General features: G+C 40.7%; 1 protein-coding gene and 1 pseudogene across 3 annotated transcripts in view; one reads left to right on the forward strand and one right to left on the reverse strand.

Annotated features, from left to right (window-relative positions):
* The window catches only part of Ulk2 (unc-51 like autophagy activating kinase 2), a 90,071-nt gene extending 74,876 nt beyond the window's left edge, over positions 1 to 15,195 (reverse strand). The window contains exons 1-5 of one of the 3 annotated variants that reach the window (XM_013016516.1): positions 14,596 to 15,195; positions 13,347 to 13,439; positions 11,568 to 11,609; positions 3,688 to 3,720; positions 3,361 to 3,397 (exon numbers count right to left, since the gene is read on the reverse strand). In XM_013016516.1, coding sequence (XP_012871970.1) covers positions 3,361 to 3,397; positions 3,688 to 3,720; positions 11,568 to 11,609; positions 13,347 to 13,439; positions 14,596 to 14,685 — 295 coding nt within the window. In that variant the 5' untranslated portion in view covers positions 14,686 to 15,195. The remainder of the gene's footprint in view (positions 1 to 3,360; positions 3,398 to 3,687; positions 3,721 to 11,567; positions 11,610 to 13,346; positions 13,440 to 14,595) is intronic. The other 2 variants (XM_013016517.1, XM_013016518.1) reach the window with 2 other exon arrangements.
* On the forward strand, positions 14,684 to 18,092 carry LOC105985716 (annotated as a pseudogene).
* Positions 18,093 to 20,585: the final 2,493 nt, after the last annotated feature.

Here is a 20,585-nt window from a genome sequence, read left to right on the forward strand (position 1 = left end):
AAAAAAAAAAATTATAAATTGTTGGGTGCTGGTGGGTCACACCTGTAATCCTAGCTACTCAGGAGGCTGAGATTTGAGGATCATGGTTCAAAGTCCCTAAGACTCTCATCTCAAATTAGCCACCAAAAAAACTGGAAGTGGCCCTTTGCTCCAAGTTGTAGAGTACTAGCCTTCAGCAAAAGAGTTCAGGGACAGCACCCAGGTACCAAGTTCAAGCCCCACAACTGGCAAAAAAAAAAAGGTATAAATTTTATTTATCCAAACAAATAAAAGACTAAATGACCAAATTACAAAATGATAGTTGACCTTCTATATATTCCAAACCTTGCAAATGAGTACTCTCCAACAAAAATATGTGTGCCACATATATAACTTTATATCTTTTGTGGATATACTTTTAAGAATGAAAATATTTAACTCAATACATCCAAAATATTATCATTTCAACTTATAATGAGATTTAATCATTCTTTCCTTCTGATGAAATGCTCAAAAATCTAGATTACCTACAGTTGAAGACGCCATGTGGTGAGTAGCTACTGTTAGAGCAAATCTAGATAATAATTTAAAGACTATAATTTTTTCTTCCTTTTTCTCTTTTTTTTTTTTGGGGGGGTCCGGTCATGGAGCCTGAAATCTGGGACGCTGTCCCTCAGCTCTTCAGCTCAAGGCTAGCGCTCTACCACTTGAGCCACAGCACCACTTCCAGCTTTTTTCTTTTTGCTTATGTGGTGCTGAGGAATCAAACCCAGGGACTCATGCATGCAAGGCAAGCGCTCTACCACTGAACCACCTTCCCAGCCCCCCTTTTTCTCTTTTCTTGAGACAAGGTCTCACTCTCAAGTTTTGGGCTGTTCTAAAATTTGCTTGCTATGACGTTCAGATTTGTCTTAAATTTGAAATCCTCCTGGGAAGGCATGTAATTTCTTCCATGTATCTTTTTCTATTTTTTTGCCAGTCCTGGGGCTTGAATTCAGGGCCTGGGTGCTGTCCCTGAGCTTTTGTGCTCATGGCTAGCACTCTGCCACTTAAGCCACAGTACCACTTCCTCTTTCATCTATCTTTTTTTTTTTTTTGTAGGTCATGGGGTTTGAACTCTGGGCTTGGGCGCTGTCCCTCAGCTCTTCAGCTCAAGGCGAGCACTCTACCACTTGAGCTACAGCGCCACTTCCGGTTTTCTAGTGGTTTATTGGAGATAGGAGTCTCACGGTCTTTCCTGCCCGGGCTGGCTTTGAACCGCGATTCTCAGATCTCAGCCTCCTGAGTAGCTAGGATTACAGGCGTGAGCCACCGGCGCCCGGCTCATCTATCTTTTTAACAGTATTGGGGATAGAACCTATAGACTGAGGCTTGCTAGGCTAGTGCACTACACCTGATCCATGCCACTAGCCCTTATTTATTGTGGTTATTTTTGAGAAAAGTTCTCATGAATTTTTCTATCTGGAATGGCCTCAAACTTTAATCCTTCCATTTTTAGCCTCCCAAGTAGCTACAGGAATGTGCCACTGGCACAAGCACTGACACCCAACTCTTTCATATTATCTTTTAAAAGTGTTTTTATTTAACTATAAGGAATTTTCTCAAGAACTATAATAGAGAATGTTAAAAACAAAAACAAACTAATGCTGAGTGCTGATAGTTCATACCTCTAATTCTAGCTACTCAGGAGGCTGAGATCTGAGGATTGTGGTTCAAAGCCAGCCTGAGCAGGAACGACTGTGAGACTCCTATCTCCAGTTAATCACCGGAAAACCAGAAGTGGCACTGTGGCTCAAAGTGTCAGAGGACAGACTTGAGCAAAAGAGCTCAGGGTCAGGCCCTGAGTTCAAGCCCCATGACAAAATAACAACAAAAAAAAGCATAAAAACAAAAAAATCAAAATCACACAGTAAGAGGCATAAATACTGGAACTAGAACTCTGCTTGTCTGGTTAACTCCAACTCAAGGTTCTTTACTATCTATTCCCTTGTTCTGACAATACTTCTCTTTAAACACCAAACACAGAATTTAACACCATAAATAAAAAATGTTGCTAAAATTAACTTAAAATCTGCTATAATAGGTAAAGTGCTACATGGAGAGTAATACTTGTTTATGAGGGAACTTGCTAGTCTAATGAGAGCTCTAGACTGGCAAATGATGCTGAGTCTGATCCTAGCAGGATACTTGCATTTAGAACACTAGATGTCAAAGAATGCAAGAGTCAGAAATAGAAAAGACAGAATATGGTGCTCCTTAGCTTTAAATCATTTCTTCTGGCCATGAATGAAAGTACCCATTTGGCTCACTGCTTCTGCTTACTCATGACATTTCTGTGTGTGCCAGTACTGGGGCATTAACTCAGGGCCTGGATGCTGTCCCTCCACTTTTCATGCAAAATAATTTAGCTGAGCACCAGTAGCTCATACCTGTAATCCTACTTACTCAGGAGACTGAGATCTGAGGATTATGGTTCAATGCCAACCCAGGCAGGGAAATCTATTAAACTCTTATCTCCAATTAACCAGCAAAAAGCCAGTAGAGCTGTGGTTCAAGTGGTTAAGAAAAAGCTCAGGGACAGTGGCCAGAGTTCAAGCCCCAGGACTGGCACAAAAAAATTGATTTCAATGTTACATTTAATCCTTATAGCATTATTGGTGTTGAAAATTTGTAATTATAATAACCTTTTGTTAACAAACCTACATCCTTGAATATATTCTTCCATTATGACTTTATTTTGAAAGAAATGAAAGGACTAACATTTCAATGCAACCCAGTCAAGTTTTTTTTTGGGGGGGGGTGGAGTACTGAGATTTGAACTCAGGGCTTCTTAACTTGCTAACCAAGCATTCTAGCACTGAGCCACATCCGCAGCCCTTTAATGCACTACTCAGAGATAGAGTCTTGTTTTATGCCCAGACCAGCCTAGAATGAGATTCTTCCAATCTCAGCCTCCTATGTAGCTTGGATGACAAGTATATGCCACAGTATCCAGCAACTGGCTGAGAAGGTGTCTCAAATTTGCCCAGTCTTGCCTCAAATAAAGATACTCTGATCTCAGGCTCCTGATGAACTAGCTGAGAGGCACTAGTGACTGGATCAGTCAACCTTTTAAACAACAGAAATTCTATTTGATTTCTTCCCTCCCAGGGAGAAGGACCCCACCCACCCCAATGTTACAGAGAAACATGAAAAAGATAAGTACTTAACAGAAAATAGGTGGTCAGCAAAGTGACTACAAATTAAACAAATAGGAAAATATTTATTGAGTATTCCTACACAACTACAGGAAACAGAAGCATATTTCAGAAGCATTTCTCAAGATTAAACAGACTGTAGTACTATCTTTATTGAACGTTTGACACATACAAACAAAGTTACCTTGCAAATAATCTGCCAGGTCTCCACCATTGCAATACTGATACATAAGAGAAAAAGTAATTAAAATAAGGGCAGTGATTTAAGACTAATTCAATCTATTCTTAGCAAATCTGAATTTCAAAAAAATTACTTGCACACAGTATAAATTCTAATCTAAAAATATAACTATATAATCCAAATGTTTGAATTTTATATTCCTTAAAAGCTAAAATCATTAAATTGACTTTATTAATCCAAAAAATCTAATAATCTGTTGATTATTAGATAATCACACATAAATCAAAAGGAATTTGAAACAAATTAAATAGGAGCTGGTATAATACCTACCTCCATTACCAGAAAGACAGAGTTGGGTAATTCCTGCAAAGTAAACATATAGGTTTCACTTAAAGAAAAACAACAACAACAAAAAAACACTAGGATTGGGAATGTGGCTTAGTGGTAGACTGATTGCCTAGCATGCATGAAGCTCTGGGTTCGACTCCTCAGTACCACATAAACAGAAAAAGCCAGAAATAGCGCTGCGGCTCAAGTGGTAGAGTGCTAGCCTTGAGCTAAAGAAGTTCAAGAGACAGTGCCCAGACTCTGAGTTCGAGCCCCAGGACTAGCAAAACACACACACACACACACCACTAAGTTTAACAATGATAGTTAATAAGTCATCTCCTCTGATGATTTATTTTGGCAGTAAAGAGATTTGAACTCAGGGCCTCATGCTTGGTAGGCAGATGCTCTCTTGAGCCACACCTCCAGCCCTCAAATCAAGTGGGTTGTGTGGTTGGTTGGTGTGTGTGTGTATGCGTGCACATGCGCGTGCGCTCACATGTACACGTGCCAGTACTGGGTCTCAAATTCAGGGCCTGAACACTGATCCTGGGCTTTTTCACTCAGGGCTGGTGTTCTACTACTTGGGCCACAGCTCCATTTCCAACTTTCTGATAGTTAATAGGAGGTAAGAATCTCCGATTTAGTAGCTAGGATTACAGACATGAGCCACTAGTGTCTGAGTTCAAATCAAGTTTTTGGTGACACTTAAGTAATAGTGACTAAGAAGCTTAATTCTGTTTAAAGGAAGAACTAATAATTCATCTTTTCATTAAAACTTGCCTAAAGCAATATTAAAGATTAAAAAGCATCGGGCTGGGAAGGTGGCTCAGTGGTAGAGCGCTTGCCCTGCATGCCTGAGGCCCTGAGTTCGATTCCTCAGCACCACATAAGCAAAAAGAAAAAAAGAAAAGAAGTGGCGCTGTGGCTCAAGTGGTAGAGCACTAGCCTTGAGCTGAAGAGCTGAGGGACAGCGCCCAGGCCCAGAGTTCAGGCCCCACAACCGGACCCGCCCCCCCAAAAAGATTAAAAAGCATCATAAATATACTACTTGTGATAAAAGGGAGGACCCCTTGGTCTTTAAGAAAGCATTTCCACTTTGAAAAGTTGGGTAGTAAAATTACTTACAATTCATCCTGGAATACTAAATGCACACTCTAACTTCAAAACACATTATTATAGGATGAGTAGTTTTTTGCTTTTCTGGTTTTATTGTTTATTGGAGGCAATCATGTTATCAGGAAATTTTTTAAAAGGGAAGATGTTTTATCACATTATACAAAGATATGTTTAGAGATTTTTTAGGAACTTATTGGAATAATTTTAGTCTTCAAAACTACATAGCTTGGATAAGTAACTCCAAGACTGATCATCTGGCTGGACAATGACTACTTTTATAATATTAGCTAAGTTCTAAATTGTAGTTCCCATAGCTTAACTTAAGCTTAAATGTGATTCAAAAACAAGTGTTTCCAAATAGTACTGGGCTTCAACTCTGATCCTAAATTCAAAGATAAGCACTCTAAGGGAAAACAAGAGTATTAGGGCAAAATGGGGGCACAGTCAGAGTCAGTTCAACTTCAAGGATCAGTGCTAGTCAAGGAGTTATTTCCATAGGTCCACAATAAAAGATGTACAAACATTAACAGTAAAAATTTGAGAGTATTTAAAACAGTAGTAACTTTGGGCTGAGATTACTTGTTTTGCAGGTATGTGACCTTAGGTTCTAACCCTATTCCTAGTACCATAAAACAAAACAAAACAAAATCCACAAACCCTGGATATCTGTCAGATCTGTTTTATTTCATTTTGACATAAATCCAGTTTAAAAAAGTATCCATTCACCCAATTGGAAATAAAAACTATCTTTCCGGATAGTAAGTATAGTGCAGTGAGGAACACAAGGGGCTGCCGTGGAGTTTTTTCACCAGCATCACCAGTGCCTGAGGGTAAAATTATATCTGCAAGAAACTGAGGGACTTAGGATGATTTGTCTAACTTATTTCTCAAGAAGACTAAGTAAAAAATGTGAACACAACATACTAATTCTTTTTGGTTGGTCATGGGGCTTGAACTCTGGCCTGGGTGCTATCCCTCAGGCTTTTCAGATCAAGGCAAGCACTCTACCAGTTGAGCCATAGTGCCACTTCCGGTTTTCTGGTGGTTTATTGGAGATAAGAGTCTCTTGGACTTTCTTGCCCAGGCTGGACTTGAACCATGATCCTCAGATCAGTCTTCTGAGTAGCTAGGATTACAGGCATGAACCACCTGCACCTGGCTAACATACCCAATTCTTTAATCTTAGTATTATATGAAAGTTCCACATAAAAAGGTGCTACCTTTTATTCTTTGAAAAGGAAGGAGGAGCCAGCTCCTGCCATGGCAGGATCCCAACCAACATAGAGATGCTAAAACAGATGCCTGGCTTCTAACAGCAGAGCTTCCCTGACAAATAAGGAAGCAGGTGGAGAACAGCTAGCACTCAGCAGGCTAGAAGATTGAGGCTGGAAGAAAAAAAGCTTCCTTACTGAGAACAGTGGTACAGCTCTGTAATCCCAGCAATTAGGAGGGTAAGGTAGCAAGATTGTGATTTCTAGGCCAATATGGGCTACACAAGAAGACACTATCTTAAAGAAGAAAGAAAAGGAAAGGAATGAGAGGCTGGGAAAGTGGTTCAGTGGTAGAGAGCTTGCCTTACATGCATGAGGCTCTGGGTTCGATTCCTCAGCACCACATAAGCAGAAAATGCCAGAACTGGTGCTGTGGTGCAAGTGGTAGAGTGCTAGCCTTGAGCTGAAGAGCTGAAGGACAGTACCCAAGCCCAGAGTTCAGGCCTCACAACAGTCCAAAATAAAAGAGAAGAGAAGAGAAGAGAAGAGAAGAGAAGAGGGAAGAAAGGAAGGAAGGAAGGAAGGAAAGAAGGAAGGGGAGGAAGGAAGGAGAGAGGCAGGCAGGTTGGCTTGTTCAAGAAGGCTGGCTTGCTTTCTCTTATCAGAAATAAAACAAAAGAAAAATATATAGTGTATGTGGATGTGTGCATGTGAACAAAAGAAAAAGAGAGAAAGACAGAGACAGAGTGAAACTATCTCTATTGTGAACCACATAGTTTTTATTTATCACAAACCTGCTCAAATTCCAACTAAAATATCCTTTCTCTAAAATAATGACTCAATAAACCTCAATCTAGAGTAGGTTTTTTTTTCAAGTAAATCAGTATTGTTCAATCATATAACAGCACCACAGTCTAACTACTTAAAAAAAAAATTACTGGGGTTTAAATGGACCTTGCACTTGCCAAACAGGCACTCTACCATCATTTTTCAAATTGGTTCTCTTTTTATGGTCTAAGCCAGCCTAGACTGTGAGCATTCTATTTACACTTTCCACATAGCTAGGATGAGAAGTATGTGCCATTGCGTTGAGCTATTGGTTGAGATGGAGGTCTCAAGAACTTTTTGTCTAGACTGGCCTGGAGCTATGCCTCTTGAAGCCTCAGTATCCTGAGTAGCTAGAATTAGAGGGGTGAGCCATTGTGTCCAGCTTTTCTTTTTACATTTTATATACTGTTAGAGCATTTGAATTATTTTATACTAAGGTACTAGGACTCTGTAATTTGGCAAAATAATGGAATTTTTTTAACTTGATAGCATTAGCAGGTAATTTTCTGAGCACACTTCAGGTAATTACAAGTAAAAGTGAAGAAAACGACAATATGATACAAAAGAAAAGCATTAAGTAATAAAGATAAAAAAAATCCCTAATTCCTAACATTCAAATCCTATTTTTCTGCTACTCCCCCACTTACTAGGGGTTATGAATTCAGGACCTCACAATTGTTAGGCATGCATGCTTCCAGCCCTCTGCCCTTTTTTTGTGCTGGTACTCTGGGCCTGGGAGCTATCACTGGGCTTTTCTGCTCAAGGCTAATGCTCTACCACTTGGACCACAGCTCCACTTCCGGGTTTTCTGGTGGCTAACTGGAGATAAGAGTCTCATGGACCTACCTGCCCAGGCTGGCTTTAAACTGCAATCCTCAGTAGCTAGGATTACAAGAATAAACCACTGGCACCAGGCCCTCCAGCCTTTATATTCTGGGTTTTGGTTTTTGGATTTGTTTTTGTGCTGATACCAGGACTTGAATTCATTTTCATTGGGCTTTTTTTTTTTTTTTTTTTTTGCTCATGTCTGGTGCTCTACCACTTGAGCGACACTTTCAGTCCAGTATTTTTGCTGATTTAACTACAGACAGCCTGGGCTAGCCTCACACTGCAATCCCTGATCTCAGCCTTCTGAGAAGTTAGGATTGCAGGCATGAATCACTGATGCATAGCTTGTTCTATTTTTTTTTCCTGTGGTTGATTTTTTTTATTACAGTATCAAACTTCAGTCTACATCATGTTCTGTAAGTCCTTTCTTCCTTTGTTGCTTTCTTTCTTTCTCTCTCTCTCTCATTCTGGCTATTTTTGTGATAGGGTCTCGCTTTTGCCTGGGCTGTCCTGGCTCTAAACATCTTACTTAAACTTCCTGTTCTCACTGATGCATAGCTTGTTCTGGCTATTTTTGAGGTAGGGTGTCACTTTTGCCTGGGCTATCCTGACTCTAAACATCTTAAACTTCCTGTTCTCAGCTGGGATGTCAAACATGCACCACTATAACCAACTACCATACCCAGTTTTTTTCTGTTGAGATTGGATCTAATTTTTCTGCTGAAACTGGCTTCGAACTGTGACTCAATCTCCTAAGTAGCTAATATGACAGGCATGAGCCACTAATGCCCAGCTCTGCTACATTTCTTTATTCTCCAATTATTCTATACTCACAGGTGAAAAAATACCCATTCCTATGAACCTTAGATTTATTTCCCTTGAAGTACTGGACAGCCTTATATTATGAGTATGGTTAGAAGTTACTCTACACGTAAGCCACTCCATCAACTGCTTTATTCATTTATTTTCAAGACAAAAGTCTTGCTTTATGCCCAGACGGGCCTGGACTGTGATCCCATTTTCATTTATGTTCAAAATATAGTCCAATAAATCTCACCCCCTCTAACACTCTTGCTGTCCCCATCTCCAATCTTCCTATTTGTGTTTCCTTTTTTACTCTGGGATGACAGGTATGCACCACAGCACCCAGTCATTCATTGTGCTTCCCCCATAGCTTTGGATGACGGGGTGAACCACTGCACCCAGCCAGTGGTTGAGATGGAATCTCATGAACTTTTACACCCAGGCTGGATTTGAGCTGTGATTCCCCTAACTATGCTTCTTAAGTAACAAGGAATACAGTCTTGAGCCACTGTACCCAGCCGAGAATGTTCAGGATTAATCTTTGAAAAACACACCACTGCATTCTCCTGCTTTTGCACTATCCTTAGAATATCCTTTAGCACTATCTTTAGATCATATTTGGCTTCTGCTAACTTCTCCAACATCATTTGCTTTCTGCACCCTGGTCACACTGACCTTCTCTTGGATCCTCAAGCTCAGTGACCTTTAATGTCTGTGTTCTTTACTGAAGGCTTCAATTCTTATGGAAACTGACTTGATCTTTTGCTACTATCCCCTAACCTAGCCTTCTCCCCCACTTACCAAGTCTGTTTATACATCATTTATTCATGGAATCTCCTTAGACTCAATGTAAGAGTAAATATTTAACAATTATTGTACCAGGCTGTACCACTTGGTGCCATTTCTAGAGAATAAAACTAAACAAATACATCTGAGAATGGACAGTCCAACTAGAGACTGTGAGATCAGTTTAGTTTTGACTTTAATGTATTTTTAATGCTGATTTGAAAATTTCAAATGAAGGGATCAATTTAAACAAGTAATAAATCACACTGCAGCATTCACATTTTCTGTGTAACAGAACTTAAATTTCAAAATTTTTGGAAAGCAGTCACTGTACAATCAAAAACCTAAAACCATGTATACTATTTGATCTTATCATTCCAAATCTAAAAACCAAAAGTATAAGCAGAAGGTATACATTATTGTTATAGAAAAAGTTAAAACTATCTTATAACATGGATATAAATATTTTGTGGTATGTAGTCACATAAAGAAGTATATTTAGGGAAAAAACCAAAAATGTATATTTAGAACAGTCTATTTTGTCTCACTGAACTAAAATTAAGCACACTGAGGGAAAGGACTTTTGTTTTATTCATTGTTTTCTTTCTAGCAATCAATGCCTGGCACATGATAAACAAAAATTTGAAAATGAAGTTAAATAAAGCAAATGAACACATAAAATATTTTAACCAGAAATGTAACAGAACAGTATAACATGTCCATTTACTTTATTGGAATTTAACTGCCCAGACAAAAGAAAAGAAAAAAATGTAAATTGTGCATACTAGACTACCATGGAGAGTAGCAAGAAAACCTGAATCTTCTATTCCCTCACTTGTTTCAGTTCCCATGGCTCTCATATAGTCAAATATAATTCTGGTATATAAAAAAAGGATTTTTAAAAACATGAGTTCCTAAATAATGGTTAACTACTTCATCTGGTACTCTATCCAAACAACAGTAGTTTCCTCCAAAACTAGTCTATTAAAAAGATAAAGAAGCTGGGTGCCAGTGGCTCACTTCTACTCTCCTAGCTACTCAGAAAGCTGAGATTTGAGGATGGCGGTTCAAAGCCAGCCTGGGCAGGAAAGTCTGTGAAACTCGTCTTCAATTAACCACCAAAAAGTCAGAAGTAGAACTGTGGTTCAAGTGGTAGAAGTCTAGCTTTGAGGCAAAATAAGTTCAGGGACAGTGTCCAGGGCTCCAAGGTCAAGCCCCAGGATTGGCACCAAAAAAAAAAGTGCTTCTTTTATCAGTTTATGGAATAGAATAGTTTTGTGTGAGTTTTCTCCTCCAGTCTAACGTGCTAACGAGCTCTTTCACAACAGTCTCTCATCTTTTGTCTTTCCGCATCTTTTCCCCAAAAGTCTCAACTTGAAAGACTTGCATAGTAATGTAATGACAAAGTGCTAGCCTTGAGCAAAAAAAAAAAAAAAAAAGCCCAGGAAAACACACAGGCCTTGAGTTCAAGTCCCAGTACTAATACTAAATAAACAAATATATAAATAAAAAGATAGCTATTCTAACTACAGAAAATTTTGCCTTAGAAGATGACTTTAGGGGCTAGGAAGGTGGTTCAGTGGTAGAGTGCTTTCCTTGCATGCATAAGGAGCTGGGTTCGATTCCTCAGCACCATATAAACAGAAAAAGCTGGAAGTAGCACTGTGGCTCAAGTGGTAGAGCACTAGCCTTGAGCTGAAGAGCCAAGGGACAGCACCCAGGCCTAGAGTTCAAGCCCCATGACCAAAAAAAAAAAAAAAAGATGACTTTAAAACCCAGTTTTCCCATCTCCAAATGAAATGCAACTCTACTGAATGGCATGCTGATAACCACATATATATATGGGTGATGGATACATACAACATTCTTGCTTCATTTAATTGCTTCATTTAATTTCCTTATTTATATTCCTTACAAATAACTAATAACATAATAGTAACTTAAAGTAATATTATTTACAAATAAAAACAGATTTTTCTATGAAGAAAAATCTCCATTCTATTAACTTTTAAATAGCCTACAATCATCTTCTCTACATTTATCACAGAAATATTAGATTTGGTGTCAGTATTCCTTTACATAATCTAAAAATACAACCCCTACAATATACCATCAATTGTCAATAAATTTACTCTCATGTAGCACGTTAGTTTATTTTAACCTACTACTCTATGCTATTTTAAACAATTACTTAATGAAATTCCAACTGTCTTTTCAACAAGAACTGAAAATTTTCAGTTTCTATTAAGAAATTAATTTGCATTAGAAATTTTTTGAGGTTCTTTTCAAAAATCCAAAATAAGGTACCTGAACATCATAGAGTGCTACAATATTTTCATGCTGAAGTTCCTGGTAAGGAAAGTAAAAAGTAAAAATATTAATATTTATTTTAGTAATTAAAATATATTTCAGCATGCAAATAATTAAGTACACACAAATATAAATATACTATATCTACCATATTATACCTTTATTAATAGCCTAAAATTAAATCTATGAAAGACAAAAAGAAATGTACTTGATAAAATTTTACTTGAGCATATATAGAAGTTAGATCTAAATTACAAATATCTATAAAAACATATACAAGATCATATGTGTACATACATACATACACACACATACACACAAACTGACTATAGAGTATAGGATAAGCCAGAGAGGATTCTAATGCTGTAACTTCTTCAAACAATTAATTTACAGTTTAACAAAATGAATACCAGGAAACTGAAACATGTTTTGTCAGGGGTGGAGCTCAGGAGGAAGGAGGCAGACAAATGGAGAGAGGAAGGGTGTGCAATTACAGTCATAATATTCAATGTACAAATGTGAAAACTGAACCACGTAACTTCAGGGGACAAGTGGGGTTGGAAGTAATTGGGTAGGATGGAAGTGACATTGATCATGATGCATGGCACACATAAACTGACATGTTGGATTGAAATCCCTTTGTATAAAGATAACTGTAAAATTTTCATAAAAATAAAAACACTTTACTTGGGCCAGGCACTGGTGATTCATGTCTGTAATCCTAGCTACTCAGGAATCTGAGATCTGAGGAAAAAAGGCAGAAGTGGAACTGTGGCACAAGTGGGAGAGTGTCAGCCTTAATTTAAAAAAGAAGCTAAGGAACAGTATTCAGGCCCAACTTCAAGTCTCAGTACTGGTACAAAAACAAAAAACAAAAAAGACCAAACCAGTAACTTGACTTGGGGTCTACTCCCCACCCCCACCCCACCACATTTTTTAGTCTTTTAACCAAATGAATGCTATGAGCAGTATGACTACAGACTGTGTACTAGTTTTCAAAAATCAGTATAAATTTCTGATAGCAATAGAGAGATATAACATTCCCCCAAGTGCTTTAAAAAAAATAGAATCTGCCTGGAAGAAGAGGAAAGTATAATTTGTAGCTCTCTAATTCATACCAAAGCACTTTTCCACAGGACAGTTCTGAGGGAAGCTGGGGAGTGTTGGCTGAGGGTTCCACGCTGATATCTGGTCTGGGAAACACAGGGTTTAGTCCACTGAAGTTTTCACTCTCTGTAGTGTGCCAAGTGTTTTGTGACTATCCAAGTATCCAGTAAACAGGATTTTTCAAATTTATTTGATCATGGAACTTTTTTCCTCAAGGCCTCTAACTTGAATAATAGTATAGGCTATGAGTGTTCCAAAAAGATCACCTCCAAGAAAAAATAACTTTCAATTTATAAGAAAAAAAATACCTCAAGTACCTCTATGCCTCCCTCACAAAACTGACAACATAAAAGGGAGGCAATATAATAAACAAGGTATCAGATCCATTTGCCTGTTCTTAAACAATAACACAGTAACTATGAGACAAGAAAATTATGAAAAGCTAAAATCAGTTTTCACAGAATTTCTCTAAGGCCAAAAGTCATAAATCTCTATTCTTAAAAGCAGCTTCAAAGTACTCAATGTTTCAAAAACCTGAGCATGCAAAAATGAACTTGGGCCCAACTACCAAAATTATAAAAGATGCCAGCACATAGTCATTTAATTAAGAATAAGTTTTATTAAAAAAAAGTTTTAACTTTCTATGCAATACTGTATAATGTAACATACCTTTAAGATTTTAATTTCCTTTCCAAGCAGTATTTGTGATTTTGACAAGTTCTTTTTATTAATACTTTTAATTGCTACCTCCCAATCAGTTTTCTGAAAAGGAAAAATATTTTTACTTTGGAAATTGTTAAACAAAAACAACTCAACAGGAAAAAAAAGTCTTTTAGGAACGAAGATGACCTAGCAAATAAAAATGAAGAACCTCAACCTCCTCCAAAAGGAAAATGATTTCATAAATGACAGTGTAACACGCCCATGTCCTTCAATACAGCCCTAAGAAAAGGTGACTATGAAGACCCATATTCGTGAAAAAGATAGTTCACAACCCAAGAATTACAGGGGGCCATACGGTTAACTTAGCTGGATTATACCACCTTTTCACTTTTTCGGTTTTAAATTATTGTCATAATAAATGAAAGATAAGCAACAAAGAAAGCCCACTTTTAACATGTCCCTTGTCAACAATCCAAAGCTCTTAGGATTATTTCCACTGCCTGTTCAAATTTAGATTCTAACACCTCCAATGACCCTAATCATGAAAAATGAGGGGTTTTAATTTTTTTGTGTTAAAAGCTTTAACACTCGTTCCTGTTTCTGGTTTTGTTGTTGTTGGGCTTTTGTTGTTGTTGTTTGTTTTTGGATTAGCGTCTGAGCTGGCCTAAGCCGTGGGGAAGATGGTCCGGGGTTCATCCGGGTGTAGGGGAACCAATGCTGAGGAAATGATATCTCCCACTTTGAGAAAGGCTACAGCTAACGGGAAACCCGCCCATTTTCCGCTGGGGCTGCAATTATCAACCGCAAAGGTGACAAGCCTCAGCAACCTAGGACGCGGGTGTGTGGAATGGGGCGGGGGAGGGGGGTGGGGAAATGACCCAAAGGTGTATCCAATGCTGGAGCCTCAAAAGGTGCTAAGGACCGTGCAGATTTTGGGGGTCCTGGAGTAGCCTTGGGTGGAGTGTGGTAGTTACCAAGCACACTGACAAGAAGGGGACATCAGTGGCCTGACGCCCGTCGGTAGGTGGAGCGCTGCCTAGAGGCTCCGGCCTCAAAACAATCCTCCAACGACCAAAACAAACCCCGAGACATTGACAGCGCGCACAATGGGAGGCCCGGGGCTGGCAAGCCAACTTGGTGGCAAGCGTCGGCTTCCGAAGTTTGAAGATTCCCCCCTCACACCCCACCCGGATTCAGGCCCAGGGGTTCCCGGCCTCGCCCTGGCCGGCTGGGCTCGGGGATGGGGGGCGCTCACCTGGCGGTGCCGCCCCCGGAAGACCACGGCGAAGGCCCCGTGTCCCACGAGGTCCCTCTTGCTGTATTCGAAGTCGCCCACCACCTCCATGGCCGCGCCCCCGGGGCATACAGCGGGCAGGCTGGCAGCGCAGCACGGTGAACCGGGATCAGCACCTCGGGCCACAAGGGCCCGAGCACGCCCGCGGGCGGCGGGACTGGGGCAGCCGCGGCCCCGGGCCCAGGTGGACGCTCATGCCGAGAGGCTGGAGCGGAAATGGAGAGGAGGCCGTCGCGCGAAGCCGGGGTCAGCGAGGCCTGGCCCGGTCCCGGCCGCTCCTCATGGCCCGGCCCGCTACGGGCTCTCTGGCAAAGCGGGCCAGGGGCGCCGTCACTGTCACTGTGCGCCCCAGGAGCTGTACGTGCGCCTCAGAGAGATGAGGGGCCCGGTCCTCCCCATCCCCTACCCCTTAGGCCGCTTCGGCCCTCTCCACCCAGGGCGCTACTGCTGTGGCGGCCGCCGCCCTAAAGACCGCACAGCCGCTCTCTCCCGAGCGCCCGCCCGCCTGTCTCGAGACGGCACCCAACGCACAGGCGCGCGCCGGCCGCTCCCGTGCCGACTGCCGGCCCTCCGCGACGTCAGCACGTCTTGTAGGACGCAGCGCGCAGCGAAGCACGCTCCCTCCACCAAGAAAAGGAGTGCGCGCCCCGTAGTTCGGTGCTCGCTTGCCAAAGCGAGTAGACTAGCGCTCAGCGAGGGGAGGGTTGGGACACATGCGGCCACAGCTAGTTCCCTAGACACCATTTTGCCTGCCGGAGCAGATTCCATCCAGCCACGCCCGCTCTTGAACTCCAGCTGCAGGTGCGATGGGGGTTTCTCTTGAGCAGTGACGTCAAAGGAGCAACTCAGAGCTTGGCCTTTCTCATGTCCCTTCACACCTGAGGACAGTGTGCAGATTTTCTCTGATCCTCTCCGGATCTGACTATTCAGGGTCTCCAAAAATAGATAATAGGATATCTGGCAGTGATTCCTCGCCTTTTGGAGGCTCCCTTGACCTCTGTGAGAACGAACCCCCTTTTAAGAAATGCTTATGCACACTTATTCAAAGTTGCATGACTTTCCAAGGTCTCTCCTTGGCCAGCCCAGGCCTGCTGTCAGTTTGACTTCTTTTCTGATTAAGATTGTTCAAGTGACAAGGAACTTTGTCAATATTCCAAGGAAGTTTCTTATGAAACCATTTTATAAACAATATGCTTGAAAATTTCCTAGAAAACTCAGGCCACATACTTCCCCTGTATACCTTTTTAGGGATTTGCTTTCAGATTATTTATTATACATTGCTTATCTCTGCAAACAATCTCTGAAGGCCAGCAAGGACTTCAAATACTAATGGCCTTGAGACAGCCCAAAATTCTGGGAGAAACCTTAGTCTCTTGTTTTTAATGACACAATAGCACAGACAAAGTCCATTTTCTATAGATAAATGAAAATTCCTGAGGTTGGATACCTTATAAAGAGGTTTATAAAGCCAAGAGTGGTAGTACATGCTTGGAATCCCACCACGTGGGAGGTTGAGGCAGTAGGATCTTGAATTTGAGGCCTGTCTGGGTGATATAGTGACTTCAAATCCAAGCAAGGCTACATAGAGAGATCCTATCTCAAAAACTCAAAGGGGTGGGAATGTAGCTCAGTGGTAAAGCACAAAGTATTGCTTATGAGAGAGAAGGGTGGGAGAAAAAGAAGAGGGAAAGGGAAAAATATAGGGCTTTGGATTTCTGCTCTCACTACTGTGGGCCCTTACAGAAAGAGGAGAGAGAGGAGGAAAGGATCAATATTCCTCTTTTACAACTCACTCTGGAGAGAATTAATCTAGAAGAACTATATCTCTTCAGAAACAGGTGCCCATCATGACCTCTTGCTTGAATTCACATCTTTCTTTTTTTTTTTTGATAGTATTGGGGTTTGAACCCAGTCAGTGCTAGGTACCACTTGGTACCTCATGGCTCCAGTTCTAGGCCCCATTTCTTTAAGTTTGCACTATCTTTACACCAGCACCCTGAGAACCAAGCTTCCCAGCACATGAACCCTCGGTGGAAACACTCAGATTCTATCTAAACCATAGCAGTAAGTTATAAGGGTTTATTTTGTATCATAATTTTTGGTCCAAGATTGAGGGTATACATCTGGTGGTCACTGTCTTGTTGGCAGTCCTCAGGAAGCACAAGGCATCAAAAGATGAGAAACAATATGGGAGAGAACTAAAAAAGAATATACTGGCCTTTAAAAAAAAAAAAACAGTGCTGGAGAGCATACCTAGGGGTCTTACACATTCTAAGCAGGTACTATACTACTGAATTACATCACCAATCCCAAACATTTATATCAGACTCACTCTCAAGAGAGCTCATTAATCTATTCATATCATGAACGAATCATAAATCAGGAGTTTTAGATGAGATAAACCATAGTATTTGCCTTACTCCTACACCCAAAATATAGGCCTTTGAGTTTCTGCTTCCAATATTGTAAGCCCTTACATAATTCTATCATTATTTCAAAATATGCCCCAGGTTATTGTGTTAGAAGACCATCGAAGTCTGATTAAAAAGTTGAGAGTATGTTTAACATCTTTCACATACATACAAAGATTGATTTGGCAAGAAGTTCTTGTCTCATTGAAATGATGAGCTTAAGTTTATTTAAATATAAGATGTCAGTCTGTGCACTAGTGGCTCACACCTGTAATCCTAGCTACTCAGGAAGTTGAGATTTGAGGATGGCGGTTCAAAGCCAACCTGGGCAGAAAAGTCTGTGAGACTCTTATCTCCAATTAACCACCAGAAACCTGGAAGTGGCACTGTGGCTCAAAGTGGTAGAGTGCTAGCCTTGAATAAAAAAACTCAGGGACAACCACCAAACCTAGAGTTCAAATCCCATGGTTGAAAAAAAAAAGACTTCATATGTAAAATGCACTAAATAATAGCTCTTTAGGTATATGTATCTTATATAAGACTGAATAAGTTATTTGACTTCTCATGCTTCAATTTTCTCATCTGTAAACTGAAGATAAAAACAGTCCCAGCGGTGACCTAATGACAGACCATGTGTTTCCAAAAGTGCGGCAGGGATGGATATGGACACCCTGAGCTGCACCAACAGCGGCGCAGGCAAGAAGTGCTTTGAAGTGACAAAGTGGAATGCAGTAGCCCTGTGGGCCTGAGATATTGTGGTTGATAACTGTGCCATCTGCAGGAACCATATTTTGGATCTTTGCATGGAATGTCAGGCTAACCAGGCATCTGTGACTTCCAAAGAGTGTACAGTTGCGTGGGGGGTCTGTAATCATGCCTTTCACTTCCAATTGCATCTCTAGCTGGCTTAAAACACAGCAAGTTGCCCTTTGGACAACAGAGAGTGGGAATTCCAAAAGTATGGCCACTAGAAAAAAAATTCTTCCATCAAGCTTAACTGTTTTGTTATTCATTTAGTGACTAGTCCCTCTTTACTAATCATACATTAGCTAGAACAGTGTCTTTTCTCCTTTGTCTTTTCATTTTGCTGTTCCTGCAGTGATATTGCATTCTGTGTCAAATAAAGTCCAGTTGAATTCTAAAAAAACAAAAAACAAATAAATAAAAAAAAACAGTCCCTACCTCATTGGGTTGTTAAGAGGACTTAAATGAACTCTAAATAAATTAATAGGAAGCCTCTCTGGAATGTACAAAGCATGTACTATTTAAGTCTTGATTAACAGTAGGTAAAGTGATAGCAAAGCTATTTTGATTAGGCAGCACTTTCCCAAACTGAGTCCAGTGCCCTGACAATTAACCCCCTGTCCTCTGTCCATTTTAAGGTGAATAGAGCCATTTCCATTTTCTATGCCTATACCTGCCAAAGGAGGTTTATTTAACAGATACCTTGAAACTTTCACTGCTTCTAAACTCAACTGTATAGAATCAGTGAGTGTAAAATTTTTGGACAGTAGGGAATCAGCAGGAGAGGGGACAACACAGCTGGAGTGGAGCTGGCTGCTGATCCCACAGTGCTTGGCAGCAGCCAACATCACAAAGATCTCATGAAACTGCTCGCTTCAGAGTCTGTTTGCTGAGGTACTCACTCCGATGATGTTGGTATACTCACAGACAAACACCAAACCTGCCTGCTGGTCATCTTGCCCTTCAGATGAAGACAAGTGTAACTTGTTGACTGAGCCAACACCCATTGTGCATACATCTCTATGTTTTGTCAGAGATATAATCCATAACCACTCTAAATCCTACTGAAGACCTCAAGACTCCGTGTTAGTGAGCCTGTCATTGCTGAGATACAATACCTGAGATAAACAAAGGAGAAGAATTTAGCTTGGATTATGGATTCAGAGGTTATGGTCAGCTGGCTCCATTGTTTCTAGGGTTCCAAGGGAGCCAAGCTGCTCAACTCTTGGTAGTCAGAAAGTGGAGAAAACAATGGAAAGGGACTAGGAACAAGATTATCCTTCAAAGGCAATCAAAGGGTGACCAGATTCCATCTCCTAATTTCTACCTCCCAAGGGAGCCATAAAATTTTGAATTCATCAGTGGATTCATTTATTGATTAGGTCAGATTCCTCATAATCTAATCACCTCTCAGTGAGATTACATTATCACTGAGAGGTGATTAGATCTATCAGTTGGGGAGCAAACCTTCCATATTTCCACATATTTTGAAGTATAGTATTTGTAATTAATGTCAAGGGCCAGGAACAATGGCTCAGGTCTATAATTCAAGTTATTCCAGAAGTGTAGATTGAGACGATCATAGGTAGAAGCCAACCCCAGGATTCCAATAAGCTAAGCCTGAGTTTATATGCCTATGGTTCCAACTACATGGCAGGATGAAGGGAGGAGGATCACAGTCCAGGTCAATCCTGGGCAAAAACACCAGAGCCTATCTAAAAATAATAATCTAAGCAAAAAGGGCAGGAGAGGAGTGGCTCAAAGGAATGAGTACTTGCCTAGCAAGTATAAGGTCCTGAGCTCAACCCTTAGTACTACTTATTTAGATATAAATAATACCACTGAAGTTAGATTGTTTTGTTTTGCCAGTCCTGGGGCTTGAACTCAGGGCCTGGGCACTGTCCTTGAGCTTCTTTGGCTCAAGGCTAGCACTCTACAACTTGAGTCACAGTGCCACTTCTGACTTTTTCTGTATATTGGTTCTGAGGAATTGAACCCAGGGCTTCATGCATGCTAGACAAGCACTCTACCACTGAGCCACATTCCCAGCCCTTTCATCAATCATCATCATCATCATCATCATCATCATTATTTGCCAGTTCTAGGGCTTGAACTCAGGGCTTGGCACTATCCCTGAGCTTCTTTTGCTCAAGGCTAGCACTCTACCACTTGAGCCATGGCACCACTTCTGGCCTTTTGTTTATGTGATACTGAGGAATCATGCATGCTATGCAAGCACTCCACCACTAAGCCACTTTCCCAGCTCTAAAATTAGATTCATGACTAGAAAGTTACAAAGGTGTTAAAAAACCACTCTGAACCCTTAATGTGGATATACATCTTTTTTTTTTTTTTTTTGGGTCCGGTTGTGGAGCCTGAACTCTAGGCCTGGGCTCTGTCCCTCAGCTCTTCAGCTCAAGGCTAGCGCTCTACCACTTGAGCCACAGCGCCACTTCCGGCTTTTTTTCTTTTTGCTTATGTGGTGCTGAGGAATCAAACCCAGGGCCTCATGCATGCAAGGCAAGCGCTCTACCACTGAGCCAACTTCCCAGCCCCTAAATTTGTATTTTATAAAATGAACAAATGTTGGATAGTAGAGTGTGTGCTTTGCACGTGCAATTCTTAGCACCAAGAACCAAACTAAAATGAACAAAAATTTGGTAATTCTATCTGTCCTTCAGCTCTTCAGCTTAAGGCTAGAACTCTAACACTTGAGCCACAAAGCCACTTCCAGCTTTTTCTGCTTATGTGGTGCTGAGGAATCAAACCCAGGGCCTCATGCACAAGAGGCAAGCA

This window comes from Dipodomys ordii, unplaced genomic scaffold (genome assembly GCF_000151885.1).
Source record: "Dipodomys ordii isolate 6190 unplaced genomic scaffold, Dord_2.0 Scaffold31, whole genome shotgun sequence".
Lineage (NCBI taxonomy): Eukaryota > Metazoa > Chordata > Mammalia > Rodentia > Heteromyidae > Dipodomys > Dipodomys ordii.